Source organism: Pyrgilauda ruficollis, unplaced genomic scaffold (assembly GCF_017590135.1).
Source record: "Pyrgilauda ruficollis isolate IOZ18807 unplaced genomic scaffold, ASM1759013v1 scaffold244, whole genome shotgun sequence".
In the NCBI taxonomy this organism is placed as follows: Eukaryota; Metazoa; Chordata; class Aves; order Passeriformes; family Passeridae; genus Pyrgilauda; species Pyrgilauda ruficollis.
Window position 1 is genome coordinate 167,632 of NW_024523756.1, and position 13,196 is coordinate 180,827.

The 13,196-nt window shown below is 50.7% G+C and overlaps 1 protein-coding gene across 1 annotated transcript in view; it reads left to right on the forward strand.

Moving 5' to 3' along the window:
- Positions 1-13,196, forward strand: part of NUP98 (nucleoporin 98 and 96 precursor) — a 35,983-nt gene that overhangs the window by 4,540 nt on the left and 18,247 nt on the right. Inside the window, exons 5-16 of the mRNA XM_041470321.1 lie at positions 631-770; positions 1,870-1,977; positions 2,557-2,740; positions 3,596-3,759; positions 4,483-4,620; positions 5,181-5,268; positions 7,705-7,797; positions 8,150-8,290; positions 9,204-9,337; positions 10,037-10,224; positions 11,097-11,213; positions 12,259-12,563. Coding sequence (XP_041326255.1) covers positions 631-770; positions 1,870-1,977; positions 2,557-2,740; positions 3,596-3,759; positions 4,483-4,620; positions 5,181-5,268; positions 7,705-7,797; positions 8,150-8,290; positions 9,204-9,337; positions 10,037-10,224; positions 11,097-11,213; positions 12,259-12,563 — 1,800 coding nt within the window. The remainder of the gene's footprint in view (positions 1-630; positions 771-1,869; positions 1,978-2,556; positions 2,741-3,595; positions 3,760-4,482; positions 4,621-5,180; positions 5,269-7,704; positions 7,798-8,149; positions 8,291-9,203; positions 9,338-10,036; positions 10,225-11,096; positions 11,214-12,258; positions 12,564-13,196) is intronic.

The following is a 13,196-nucleotide window of genomic DNA, read 5'->3' on the forward strand; positions in this document are numbered from 1 at the left end:
CAGGGTGGGGCTGGGGGTTTTCTCCTGGAGGATACAGTGACATCCCTGTGCCCACAGCAGCTGGGGGGAGCCCACATGCTCCTGAATCTGTAGCTGTGATTCCAGCCCTACATTTTAAAATAAATTGCCAAAGGTGGTTGGTTGGAATTCTTTATCCTGGATACTTTTTCAATGCTATTTGATTTTAGGTTTTTATCCAGTGGGAGAGCAGTTACAATTGGGTTTGTCTGTGGCAGGAGAAGTCAGGGAATGCTGTTAAAACTGTTCTGTAATTTCTTGAGACAAAAGCAGCTGCTTGCAGCCCCTTTGAATAAAGAAAAGGAGCCTCACTGATTATCTTTATTATAAAGTTACTGTATTATTTTCTTCCTACTTGTTGGGAATGGAAGGAAACTGACTGCTATGGTTTGTCTGCTGTTTCTGGGGTGCTGAGTTAAGGACAATTCTGCAGCAGAGGACTGCATTAGCAGCACCATCAGCTTCCAGCTTTGCTGTCAAATTATTTTTCCTAGCTGTTCTTTTGATTTTCAAACCAGTTTCTAATTTGAATGAAGTATTAGGGTTTAAGTTTTAAATACTTACTTTGGGTTTGTTGTAATACTGATATTATTTTTTTTGTCCTTTATTTAGACTTTGGTACGAGCACCAGCAGTGGAGGGCTCTTTGGGACCACCAACACCACTTCCAACCCCTTTGGGAGCACATCTGGCTCTCTGTTTGGCCCAACCAGCTTTACTGCTGCTCCAACTGGCACAACTATTAAATTTAATGTAAGTTCTGCTCTTCTTAGTCCAGCCCGTTTACTGTGGGAAGTGTTCAGTTTTGCAGTTGTTTGTGTGATGTCTTGGCCACTGAGGTGAAAAAATGAGTTCATGTGGAAGTGTTGTGAACTGATTTGAAAACATCCCTTCTCAACCACTGTAGAATTTCAGGCTTGGTGGGTTTAGAGCTAACTCTGAAGAAGTAAAGGAGCTGCTAAAGCTGAGCCTTCTCAGCAGGTGCTGTGGAATTCAAGGTGATCCATGGCAAATGCTGGCAGCAGTGAGGGTTAGAGACATCTTGGGATGGGGCAGAATCAGCTCAGCTCTCCTGGGCCAGCCTGGCTCTGGGAATGGGACCTGGAAGGAGAGGAGTGGTGTCCTGCCTCCTCTGGACGAGTCCCCTTTAAGACAGGATTCAGTAACTGCTGCGAAGTTTTGTGGCAGTTGGACCTGGAGGGTGGCCCAGCAGAGGCCTTGAGGAGCTGGGCTGCCTGGGGCCTGCTGGAGGAGGGGCTCTGTTCCCCAAAAACTTGTGCGTGCAGATCTCATCCCTCTTCATTTCCGGACTGAGCTGATGTAAGACTGAGGCTTTGGGGGCAGAGCTGTGCTGCTGCCTGGGCCCTTGCAGTGCTGCTGATTTGTACTTCCATAGCACTGTTAAAAAGAGCGGGGATAGTGAAATTCGTGCAGAGCTCCAGGGTTTGTGTCAGAAGCTGAGGTAAGCTGCTTTTAAAGTGAAACCGAAAGTAGAATTGCTGGGAGTTGTTTTGAGAGTTCCTGTGGCTAATTCCACTGTTTATCATCATTAAGCACACCTGGGTGAGGCCTCAGCTGTACAAATAATGATGGAATCATAAAACCATGCAAGCACACAAGGCTTGGGTTGAGAGGGACCTCACCTTGGACTGGCTCCTAGAGCTCCACATCCTCGTGCTGTTGGGTCCCAGGGCTGGAGGCTCTGCAGGTGGGGTCTTGCCCAAGCAGAACAGTCACACAGAGCCTCAGATCTGTGCTAGGTGTAGGATTTCCCAGGATCTGCAGGGAGCTCTGGCTGTGTTCCCCCAAGTCTGTCTGGATTTTAACCTTGTTCTTTCTCCCTTCCTGGCAGCCTCCAACCGGCACCGACACCATGGTGAAATCTGGCGTCAGCACCAACATCAACACCAAGCACCAGTGCATCACTGCCATGAAGGAGTACGAGAGCAAGTCCCTCGAGGTCAGTGCACGGGGACACAGCCTTACCTCGGGCCGTTCTGGGCCACAGTTACTGTCTGTGCTCGTTAATGCAAAAACATTAATGAACCTTCAATGTCGCCATCGCACACGAGAGGTGCTGTCAAGTAAAACAACTAATGCAATGCCACGTTAATTGCAGTTGGGTTTAAGTGCTTAATGCAGGTCTGGAAGAGCTGAAATTTCATCTTGTCAGAAGGACATGAGATCCTGGTGGGAACAGCTCTGCTGAGATAACAGCAGGATCCCAGGCAGAGCTCAGTTGTTTGTTATAAACTAGTGTTCCCAAGGATTTATCCTGGGGCCTTCCCATTTGGGCTGCTTTATTTGACCCTTCAAAACAGAGAGTTTATAAAATATCTGAAAAGGCTCTGGGATGTCAAACTGAAGTAAAAACATGGATCTAAGTTCAGGTCCCATTTTTGGTGTCCTTGTTTTTAAAAATGTGGGTGTTGCAGCTTTTCTTGAGCCTTCACCTTGGTGAAGATGCAGTGCTGTGTGAGTGTGGTAAGGACATTTGCCTGCCCTTGCCCTGGGTAAAAAGAGCTGGATTTTCCTCTAGGAACTCCGTTTGGAAGACTACCAGGCGAATAGGAAAGGGCCCACGAATCCTGTAGGAGCAGGAGCAACTGCTGGCTTGTTTGGCTCTTCCACTGCCACGTCCAGCACGGCCACAGGACTTTTTGGCTCTTCCACTACCAATACAGGCTTCTCCTACGGACAGAATAAAACTGCTTTTGGAACCAGTAAGTACTGCCTGGCCCTGGTGTTCCTGTGAGTGCATGTGCAAATATTCTGTTAAGCCATTTAGAATTCTGAGATGCGAAATGCTGGAAAGCTGTTGTGAGCTCAGAGTTGTGCTGTGGTTGTATTGCCAGCATTGGCTGGTGCAGCTCCTTGCCATAGGAATCTGTTTTCTTACTTTCCCTTGGAAAAGTTCAAACAACATTTGGATTTTTATTAGGATTTGGTGGAAATCAAAAAGTAAATAGATCATAGAATCCCAGAATGGTTTGGGTTAGAGGGAGCCTTGAAGCTCACCCAGACTCATCCTGCCATGGGCAGGGACCTTCCCCTGTGCCAGGCTGCTCCAGCCCCAGTGTCCAGCCTGGCCTTGGGCACTGCCAGGGATCCAGGGGCACCCTGTGCCAGGGCCTGCCCCCCCTCCCAGGGAAGGATTTTTTCCTGGTAATAGATATTTGTGTTTGTGGAATTCGACTGTAAACAGATCCAAATCCTCCAGGCTGTAGGAATGGAAGTGGTTGTTGGGTGAGCAGAGACAGGACCCAGGGAGCGCCTGGGGCTGGGCCAGGCCAGGCCAGGCTGCAGAGCAGGGAAAGGCTCTTCCCCAGAGGCTGCTGGCACTGCCCAGGCTGCCCAGGGAATGGGCACGGCCCCGAGGCTGCCAGAGCTCCAGGAGCCTTTGGCCAGCGCTGCCAGGGATGCCCAGGCTGGGCTTAGGGGGTCTGGGCAGGGCAGGGGTGGCACTGGATCATTCCTCTGGGTCTCTCCAGCTCAGGGTATTCTGTGACCCTTTTTCCTGTGCGCATGCTGGGGTGTGGATCTGCTGGGCTGGTCTCTAACTCCCGTTGGTGTCCCAGGTACGACTGGCTTTGGCACGGGCACCACCGGGGGGCTCTTTGGGCAGCAGTCCCAGACCACGAGTCTGTTCAACAAACCCTTTGGCCAGGCCACCACCACGCAGAACACCGGCTTCTCCTTCGGGGGCACCAGCACCCTGGGCCAGCCCAACACCAACACCATGGTAAGAGGGGCTGCTCCTGCTGGGCACGGGGGCTGCAGCACTGGGGTGTGTCTCAGAGTCCACTGCAGGGGGGTGAAAGCGGGGTGCCGAGCTCTGAAGGCTGCGGTGGAGTGAGGAACCTCCTGGCAGTCAGCTTTGTTCCTGACAGCTGGAGAACAGTCAGCTGTTCACAAATCATGTACCCACTCACCTCCTCAAGCAGCTGCTCTCTTGCAACTCCTGTGCTTCCGATCATTTTCACACAGATAATGTCATTCCATTATCAGCCTTCTATGGCAATTCAAATCCTGGGCTTTCTGGTGACAGATGAGCAACATTTGGGGACTTTTGTGACAGAAAGATTCTACATAGCTGTAACTTGTTGTATAACTTGAGGCTTTGGCTCCAGATATCCTGTGTTCTTTGTGAATTTGTTGTGACTTCTCCCAGAAAACCCTGTGAAATGTTTCTTTTCCATCTCCCTTGCTCAAAGCGATGAGGAAATTGCAATACTTGGAGCATAAATTTTTGTGGTTTTTTTTTTTTTTTAAATTTCCTTTTAGTAACTGATTTTTTGGAGGAGGACTAAAGCTTTTGGAATGCTCTTCACCCCTTCTCTTCCCCCAGCACGCGGGCAAATGCAGCATTGTTACATTGCCTGATTTTGTGTGTTGGATCTGTTACTGTCAGTGCTGGACTTGGAAAAGCCTGGGAGCATTACCTTAACCTGGTTCCTTTTTGTAGGGTCTCTTTGGGGTCACCCAGCCCTCACAGCCTGGAGGCCTTTTTGGGACAGCTGCCAATACAAATGCTGGGACTGGATTTGGAACGGGAACTGGCCTTTTTGGACAAGCCAACACGGGATTTGGTGTTGGTGGTTCGGTATGTCTGTGCCTCCATAATAAAGAGAGAAAACCAAGCAGAGCCCTGTTCTGGGGTGCTGGCTGCACAGAACTTGTGTCAGCTTAGGGATTAGGATGCCTGAGATACAAAAGTCAGGTGGTTTGCTGTAAACTGGAGGATAAACAGGTGTAGCAGAGTCGTTTTTTGAACAAGTGATGTGTGGAGTGATAAAAGCAGCAGGAGATGCTGAGGTTATCAGTGCCTGGGATGCCTCAGCATAGGGTTGGAAGTACAGGTTATAAGTTGTGATGAACCAAAACAACCTTGGTTTTTGATAATCATTTTGGTTCTGGTGGAGCAAAAATCACAGGATCACTGAGATTGGACAAGTCCCTTAAGCCCCTTGAGTCTGACCCTAGGAGCTGCTTTTGGGGGATCTTCCAGCTGGCTTGGGATAACGCCACTCATGGGAGGGTGGGCTTGGGGGGGCTCAGCTGTGCTTGGCTTTAGTTCTGCTTCCCTGCCTGCAGCCAAACACCAGTACAGTTCCTGTGGTGTCAACATCCCAGGTTTCTGAATTCCTGTTTTTTCCCTTTCAGACCCTGTTTGGGAACAAGCCTGCTGGATTTGGAGCCACCACGACCAGCGCTCCTTCGTTCGGTACCACCACGGGCGGGGGCCTCTTCGGTAACAAACCTCCTCTGAGTTCAGGAACCCCTACAAACCCTTCCAGTTTGGGGACAGGGGAAAAAAGTGTGGTTTCAATCATTTAAATCTGTGCTGTGTACCACACACTGTGGAGAGCACATGCTGAGTACTGTAGTGTTGGAATTGTCAGGTGAATGATGACCCTGGCACAGAGGAATGTGCTGGGTTGTGCCTTTGCTCTTGGGGGGGCTCCCTGACTCGGGAGGCAGATAGTCAAGTGCCACTGTTTTGGTGAGTCCTTAAGGGAATTTTCAACCTGGCATGGCCAGGAGAGCCCCTGGGATCCAGGGGAGCATTGGGAAGGGCATTCCCAGCAGGTCAGGGAGGGGATCCTGCCCCTCTGCTCTGCTCCAGGGAGGCTCATGTGGAGTGTCCTGTTCAGTTCTGGGCTCCACAGCTCAAGAAGACCAGGAGCTACTGGAGAGGGTCCAGGGAAGGCCACAGAGATGATTTGGGGTCTGGAGCATCTCTGGTGAGGAGAGGCTGCAGGAGCTGGGTCTGGTCAGTCTGGAGAAGGGAAGGCTGAGAGGGGATCCATCCATCTCATCCCATCCATCCATATACCCCATCCATCCACATCTCTCCAAGGGTGTCAGGATGGTGCCAGACTCTGCTCACTGGTGCCAGTGGCAGGACGAGGAGCAATGGCCAGGAACTGACACACAACAATTCCAGCCCAGCCTGAGGAAGAACTTCCTTCCCTGGAGGGGCAGAGCCCTGGAAGAGCTGCCCAGGCAGGGGCTGGAGTCTCCCTCTCTGGAGACATCCCAAACCCCTGGGCACGTTCCTGTGTCTGGCCAGGAACTGACACACAACAATTCCAGCCCAGCCTGAGGAAGAACTTCCTTCCCTGGAGGGGCAGAGCCCTGGAAGAGCTGCCCAGGCAGGGGCTGGAGTCTCCCTCTCTGGAGACATCCCAAACCCCTGGGCACGTTCCTGTGTCACTGCTGCAGGTGACCCTGCCTGGGCAGGGGGCTGGGCTGGGTGGTCCCAGAGGTCCCTTCCAGCTCCAACCATGCTGTAATTCTGTGGTTGAAAACTCTTGAAATCAAGGATTCAGGGAGCAGAGGAGTTTGTTAGGAGGCTGTGAACACGCTGTGTTGGCACAGCAGCACTGGGAGAATTGGGGTAAAACCAGTGATCCCTGGGCTTGAGCAGGTGTCAGGAGATCCTGCACTGCAGTGAAGGTGAGTTGAGTCAGCTCCAGTTCAGCTGTGGCTGTTGTGGTGTGAAGGACCAAAGTCCTGAGGAGCTGGTGGCGTGTTCCTGGTGGCCTCTGATGTGAGAACTGATGTTGGGTGGGTGTGACCGAGCAGGAGGAATGTGTAGGGATGGCTGAAGGGAGTGGCAGCTTCTTTTATGGGACTCTGAAATCTCTCCTGCCTTTTTAATGCTGGATTTCAGAGCAGCAAAAAACCCTGTGTCTGAGAGTGAGTAGGAGGGGGTTGGACCCTGCCATCCCTGTCCCCTGAAGGCTCTTTTGTGTTGGTTATTTAAAGGCAGTGGAGCTTGCCATGCCTTTAGCTGCTGTGCCAGCCTGCCCATATAGACAAGGAAGAACTCGAGGGAACTAGCTGATCTTTTAGGTCCTTCCCAAATCAAGCTCTTTGTGGTTCTGAGTGCTCTGAACCAGGACAGCACCTTGGCAAGCAGGGCTTGACTGTGGTGAGCAGTCCTGTGTAAGCGTCCCGGGGGTGTGAAAGGTGCTTTTGAGTTCTTGTTCTGCTGCTCAGGATCTCCATGGCCCCACAGTGTGTTGGCAGTGTTTGGTGGAGACCAGCCTTTGCAGTGTGTGGTTTTGGTTTGCCTGTGTAGCAGCTTATAGGAGGAATGGAGCTGGATTCCAAGGGGTTGGTGCACACCTGCAGCTTTTCAGTTTAATCCTGGCTATGTGTACTAACCGAGCATGGGATGGGGTCAGCATCTGCAGTAGAACTGAGCTCATGGTAGATTTGGGGTGGCCTTGTTGCAGCTACAGCTGTGCCCTTGAACTGTGCAGATCTGAGTTCCCACCTGCTCTGTGGTGAGGGTCAGAGAAATGTGTGTGGTATAAACAGGATGAAAGGAGGTTTGCTCCCTCCAGGCAGTCAAAAAATCCAGCACATTTTACTCCATTGCCAGATACAGCAGCATCCTGTCACCTCTGTCTTTCTGGGAAACTCTGAAGTTTGTAACAAACTGAAAAGCTTAAGAAGGCAGACCAACATTTTCCTGTGCTGCTTTAACGCTGTATTTATAACTAAAATGTGTTTATTACCAGTGAAGTCCCTTCTTGCCGATCGCCAGTTTAACCCGCGCTGCTGGAAACAGTGGGAAATTTGACTTGGGCAGGGCTCTTCGACCCTGTGAGGCTTATTTATTTAAATACACAGTTCTAATTTCATCTCTAATGAGCTGCTCATTCTGTTGTTGAAGGTTTTGGTGCCAACACCGCTGGAAATAGCTTGTTTGGAAATAAGCCTGCGACTGGGACTCTGGGCACTGGGCTTGGAACAGGGTTTGGAACAGGTAAGCATTTCCCAGCTCATTTCTGGGCAGCTCCAGCCCTCAGGCTGCAGTGCTGGTCCAGCCTGGGCATTGCCTGTAGCTGAGTTAGGAAAGGCTGCGTGGGCATGTTTCACCTTCAAGCCAGAATGGCTCAGGGCAGCTCCAAGGGAGCTTCTTAGCACAGTGCCAAGTGGCCTGATAGAAACTGGGCATCACTGGTGGGACTGGTGAGGTCCTGTGTGCTCAGAGCCTCTGCTCCTGCAGCCTCCATGGGCATGGAGAGTGTTTCCTGCAGCCCAGTAAGGAATGCTTTGTTGTGCCTGTGAACTTGTCGGAGTCCTGTGGTAGCTGACAGTCACCTCTCCTGTCACAGCTCTGGGGGCAGGACAGACGTCCTTGTTTGGAAACACCCAGCCCAAGCTGGGGGGAACGCTGGGAACGGGCGCGTTCGGAGCGCCAGGATTCAACACATCCACGGCTACCCTGGGCTTCGGGGCCCCTCAGCCTGCTGTAGGTGAGTGTCCATGAGCCTGCTGCTTGCTGCCTTGTGCCCACGTGCCTGAGCACAGGAGCACACCCTCCCAAAGGGTTTGGAACAACAGAACATCTCCTCGGGGCCACTTCTGTTCTCAGTCACAGTGCAGACCCTGTTAATGACCCTTGTTTTGCTGGCTATATGTACATTTTTAAAGGAATTCCAAATTGCTTTACGTGCCCAATAATTGCACTTATTTTAAAGCATTGTCTTGAAGATTAGTAAATTTCCCAAATTGAATTTGGGGCAGCAAGAATAGATGTGCACAATGAAAAGTAAGGGAAGTGCAGCATTGTTTTTTTCAGTACTTCCAGATAGGAAAGGCCTAGAGGGCCTTTTTTAACAGGAATGCTGTGCCTCTGGGACAAAAATAAGACCCAGTTGTCTCCAGCTGACTTCCTGCAGACCCTGACAATAAGACCCTGTTGTTCTAGAGTGATTTTGTTGTTCTTTGGGAATGCCCACATCCCACCCTGGCTTTGTTGGAATTAGAATTAAGCTCCTTTTGGTGGCTTGAATATTTCATGGGGTGAAGTCTTAGAGCATTTTAATAGGAATTAAAATGAAATGCTTTAAGACAGAGAGACAAGATTTAGAATCCATTGTAGAGGGGACTCTAGACCTGTATGGTTGTGGTAGCAGTAATGTCAGAATTCTGCATGAAATGTTTTCCCTGCACACCCTTTCAGAAGCCAGCTGGATTAGTTGAATATTCTGGCAGGCCAGGCTCTTCCCACTGCTCTGTAGCTCTCTGTGCCCTCAGCTTTTCACCCATGAGAACTCAATAAATATGGTTGGACACTCTGATGGAGGAAGGAGATGCTCTGGGAGCTGCTGCCTGCCCTGGTTCTGTTCCCAGAGCTCTAAAACTGAAATGCTGCTCCTTTTGTAGCTCTGACAGACCCCAATGCCTCTGCAGCCCAGCAAGCTGTCCTCCAGCAGCACCTCAACAGCCTGACCTACTCACCCTTTGGGGACTCCCCACTCTTCAGAAACCCCATGTCAGACCCGAAGAAGAAGGAAGAGGTGAGTGCCCACGAGCACTGAACTCGTTCTATGGGTGACAGGTGGGATTACTTGCTCTGTGTGCAGTCCTCACTCCAGTGCACACTGAGCAGCCAAGTAAGTTGCCCTCTGTGCTCTCCCAGTGGTGCAGTGGCTTTTTACCCTCCAGGACACAAAGTGCTTGATTTTATCCCAGGGGAAAGTTCCCATGGCAGGGGGGTTGGAAGTGCATGATCTTTAAGGTACTTTCCATCCCAAACCATTCCATGATTTCCTGCTTTTGCCTGCATCACAACCTTGGCTGTGGAGTTCCTGTGCTCTCTGCTGCTGATTGAGGATAAAGATGGGTCGTTGTTAATGCTTGGAATAATTGTAGTGCTTTGCTTAGGATGTCCCTGAGAGTCTCTGATAAACCTTTCCCTGTTGCTTTGTTCAAAAGATGATAGAACAAACACTTCCCAGGCTTTTGGGTGTTAGGGGAGGTTCTGAGTGTCTGCTGCCCCCGGGCAGGTGCCAGGGGCTGGAGGTGAGTCCTGCCTGGCAGCTGGAGCCCCGGGTGCCTGTGGACCCAGGCTGATGGCTGGGGCTGTGCATGGAGCCCCCCAACCCAGGTGCAATTATTGCTTACCACCCCCTTTGCCTTTCAGGGCCCTGGACTGGAGCACCCTAAATCTCTGTCCCCACGCCTGAGATTTCCAACTGTCCATCTTTCTGTTGCAGAGGCTGAAGCCAACCAACCCAGCAGCCCAGAAGGCCCTGACGACCCCCACCCACTACAAGCTGACCCCCCGCCCCGCCACCAGAGTGCGGCCCAAGGCCCTGCAGTCCGCGGGCTCGGCCAAGTCCCAGCTCTTCGATGGGCTGGATGATGACGAGCCCTCCCTGTCCAATGGAGCCTTCATGCCAAAGTGAGCTTCTCTTTTGTGTCTGAGTGAGACTCTTGTGGCAGCTCCTGTGTATTACCCTGAATCTCATGATTTTGTGCTCTCGTTTGTATTGGAAGAATAACAAGTTGTCTGTAAGGCTTCACTAGAACTGTTTTCTGTAGAAGAGGTGAAAAGGTTCAGATTAGACTCCTAAGGCCAAATAAGCTGTAAAATGAGGTCAGCCCGTGATGGGAGCAATGCTCCTATAAAGTCATTGAGGAATTCTTACAAGGAAAGCTTGCACAGGGTGATACTTACTGCTCCTGAACTGGGAGTGTCACCAGGTTTGCTCATGCTCTTAGTATGGAGGCAGATTTCTGGTGGTTTTTTCTGGTGGTTTTATCCCAGCCCTGGTTCTGTTTCATATCCACAGATGATTCTGTCAGAAATAAACCATGGATCTACCCGAGTGAAGCTCTCGGTTCAGTTTTTAGGTACATCAGTGGCAGTCAAATGGAAAAGAGGTTTTGAAAGGTTTGGAGTTAAGCAGAAACAAAGGGCTAAAAGATTAAGGTGACCCTGCTGTAAAATGAGCCTTCCCCTGTGGGCCAGACCTGTGTTTCTAGAAAAGCTGATTTGGGAAACAGAGAACACTGTTTTGGGAAACAGAGAACAGAGTTTGCTGAACTTGGGCTTTGAGCCTTTCACTGGCTTGTGCTTGTTTCATCTCTATATTAATTAGCCAGAGCCTTGAAAGGAATTCCCCCAAAAATTTTAGGATTTCTTACAGGAGACTTGAGATGTCCTGGGTGTGGGAACAGGTCTTAGAGCTGGTCCCTGGAGCATCTGAATTAAGTATGAAATATACATGTATGTAGTGGATAGATCCAAATTTTCCCTTGCTTGGTGTTTAGGAAGAGCATCAAGAAGCTGGTTCTGAAGAACCTCGGCAGCAGCAACCTGTTCTCTCCTGTGAGCCGAGAGAATGAGGACCTGGCGTCGCCGTCGGAGTACCCGGAGAATGGGGACAGGTGAGTGAGTCACCCTGCAGGGCTTTGTCCTCAGAAATGCAGACTGGTTCTGCCTGTCCCTAAATTAGTGCTGTGCAGCAGCCCCTTCTTCTCAGGGATGTCGCTTCTCTGTTCATTGAAAGCACTTGACCTGCTGGGAGATGCATTTCCTCCTGCACTAACCATGTGTTCTTCCTGTGTGGGCACTGCCAGGTCACCCCACCCAAAATCCTGGTCAGGGAGGAGGGACTTTGTGTTCTGGACGAGTCTCTTCCTTCCCTGTAGCAAGAAACCAGGATATTCCTTGGGGGAAGTGCTAAACCTGACTCTGAGGGGAGAAGAACCTCTGCTGATCAGTCCTCAGTGATGTGGGAATTGCAAGGGAGTGCCACTGGTCCTCACGTCTCATATTTCTATTTTCTGTGTATGTGTTTTGTACAGATTACTTTGAGGAGCCTCTAAGGCTACATCCTCCCCCTGCAAAAGCCATAATTCCAACCTCTTCTAAAAAACCTCTGCCCATATTTTAGTTGAACTCTGGTTTTTGAACCTTGGTTTTCTTTTATTCAGAGGCTGGAAAAAACCTGCCCAGCTCACCATGCTGATTTTATTGAAAGCTACTAAAATAGGAGCTGCTGTGGGAGTGAGGTCACCCTGGCCCTGTGGGCAGAGAGGTGGGGCTGTGGGGTTGCTGTTACACTCCCTTTGGAGGCTTCTCTCCAGCCTGAGCTCCCTGTTCCACTCAGCTCTGCACAGGGCACGTGCCTTAGTCCCCAGCGGGTGGGGACTGTCCCAGTCCCACCACTGTCCTTGCTGTAGTGGGAGCCTCAGTGGCAGAGGTGGTCAGGCAGGAGCAGAGGGAAGGGGAATAATCACTGACGCTGCAGTTGGTGTGGTCCTGTTTGCTCTTTGCCTGGAAAGAGCAGAATTTTAATCATAGAATCACAGAGTCTCCTGAGCGGGGAGGGACCCACAGGGGTCACCCAGTCCAGCTCCTGGCCCTGCACAGGCATGTTGGTGTAAGTCCCTGGGAATGAAATAATTCACATTACCTTCCTCTGCCCAGGTTCTTCCTGTCGGTGCCTCCCGAGGAGAACCACCGGCAGGACGGGGAGCGGGAGGAGGAGGAGGAGGCCCACGAGGTGACCAGGTTCTACACCAACCCTATTGCCAAGCCCATCCCCCAGAGCCTGGAGGGCAGCGGGCACAAGTCCCACTCGAGCGTGGACGACACCATCGTGGCGCTGAACATGCGCGCGGCGCTGCGCAACGGGCTGGAGGGCAGCAGCGAGGACGCCTCCTTCCAGGAGGATTCCCTGCAGGAGGAGTGGGACAAGGAGATCGAGCCTGGGCTCCAGCAGCATCCTGCAGGTGAGGCTGGCAGGGCAGCACTGCATGCAGAGTGTTCTGCTCTTTGACACCCTCAGCTTTTGCTTTTTTCCCCTCCTTCTTCCACCAGAATACAAATGTTGCTTTTCTTACTAGTGCAGAAATTTTATCTGCTGAGTCAATGAGCATTTAAATTTTATGTGTATGTAACTATATGTCAGATTAAGATCTAGTAGCTTTAAAGTAACTAAACCCCAGTTTTATATCACATATGTTGGAGTTTTTTAAACTTGAAAAGGTCAAGGGAAAAGATTTGTTAATCCTCCCAGGTAATACTTATGTGGCATGTAATGAAACTGGCAGGTGAGGTGTTCAGAAGAAATGTCTGTAGACATTTTGGAGATGCAAAATGCTTTTGGGAGATAGGAAGATCATTAGACAAATTAATAGATGAACAGGAATTGGAGCCTGTTAAATGTAGAAGAAGCTGCAGTTTGGTCAGCAGTGCCTGAGGCCCCAGGCTGCTAAAGCTGGGAGAGTGTTTCCTTCAAGTGTTGATACATTTGCAATTTTACTTCTCCCTGCATACCTTCTGCCCTTCCTGTTTGCACACCTGCTGCTCCCTGGCAGGTGCCTGAGCAGAACCTGCCAGAGCACTTGGTTTAAATGTGCTCT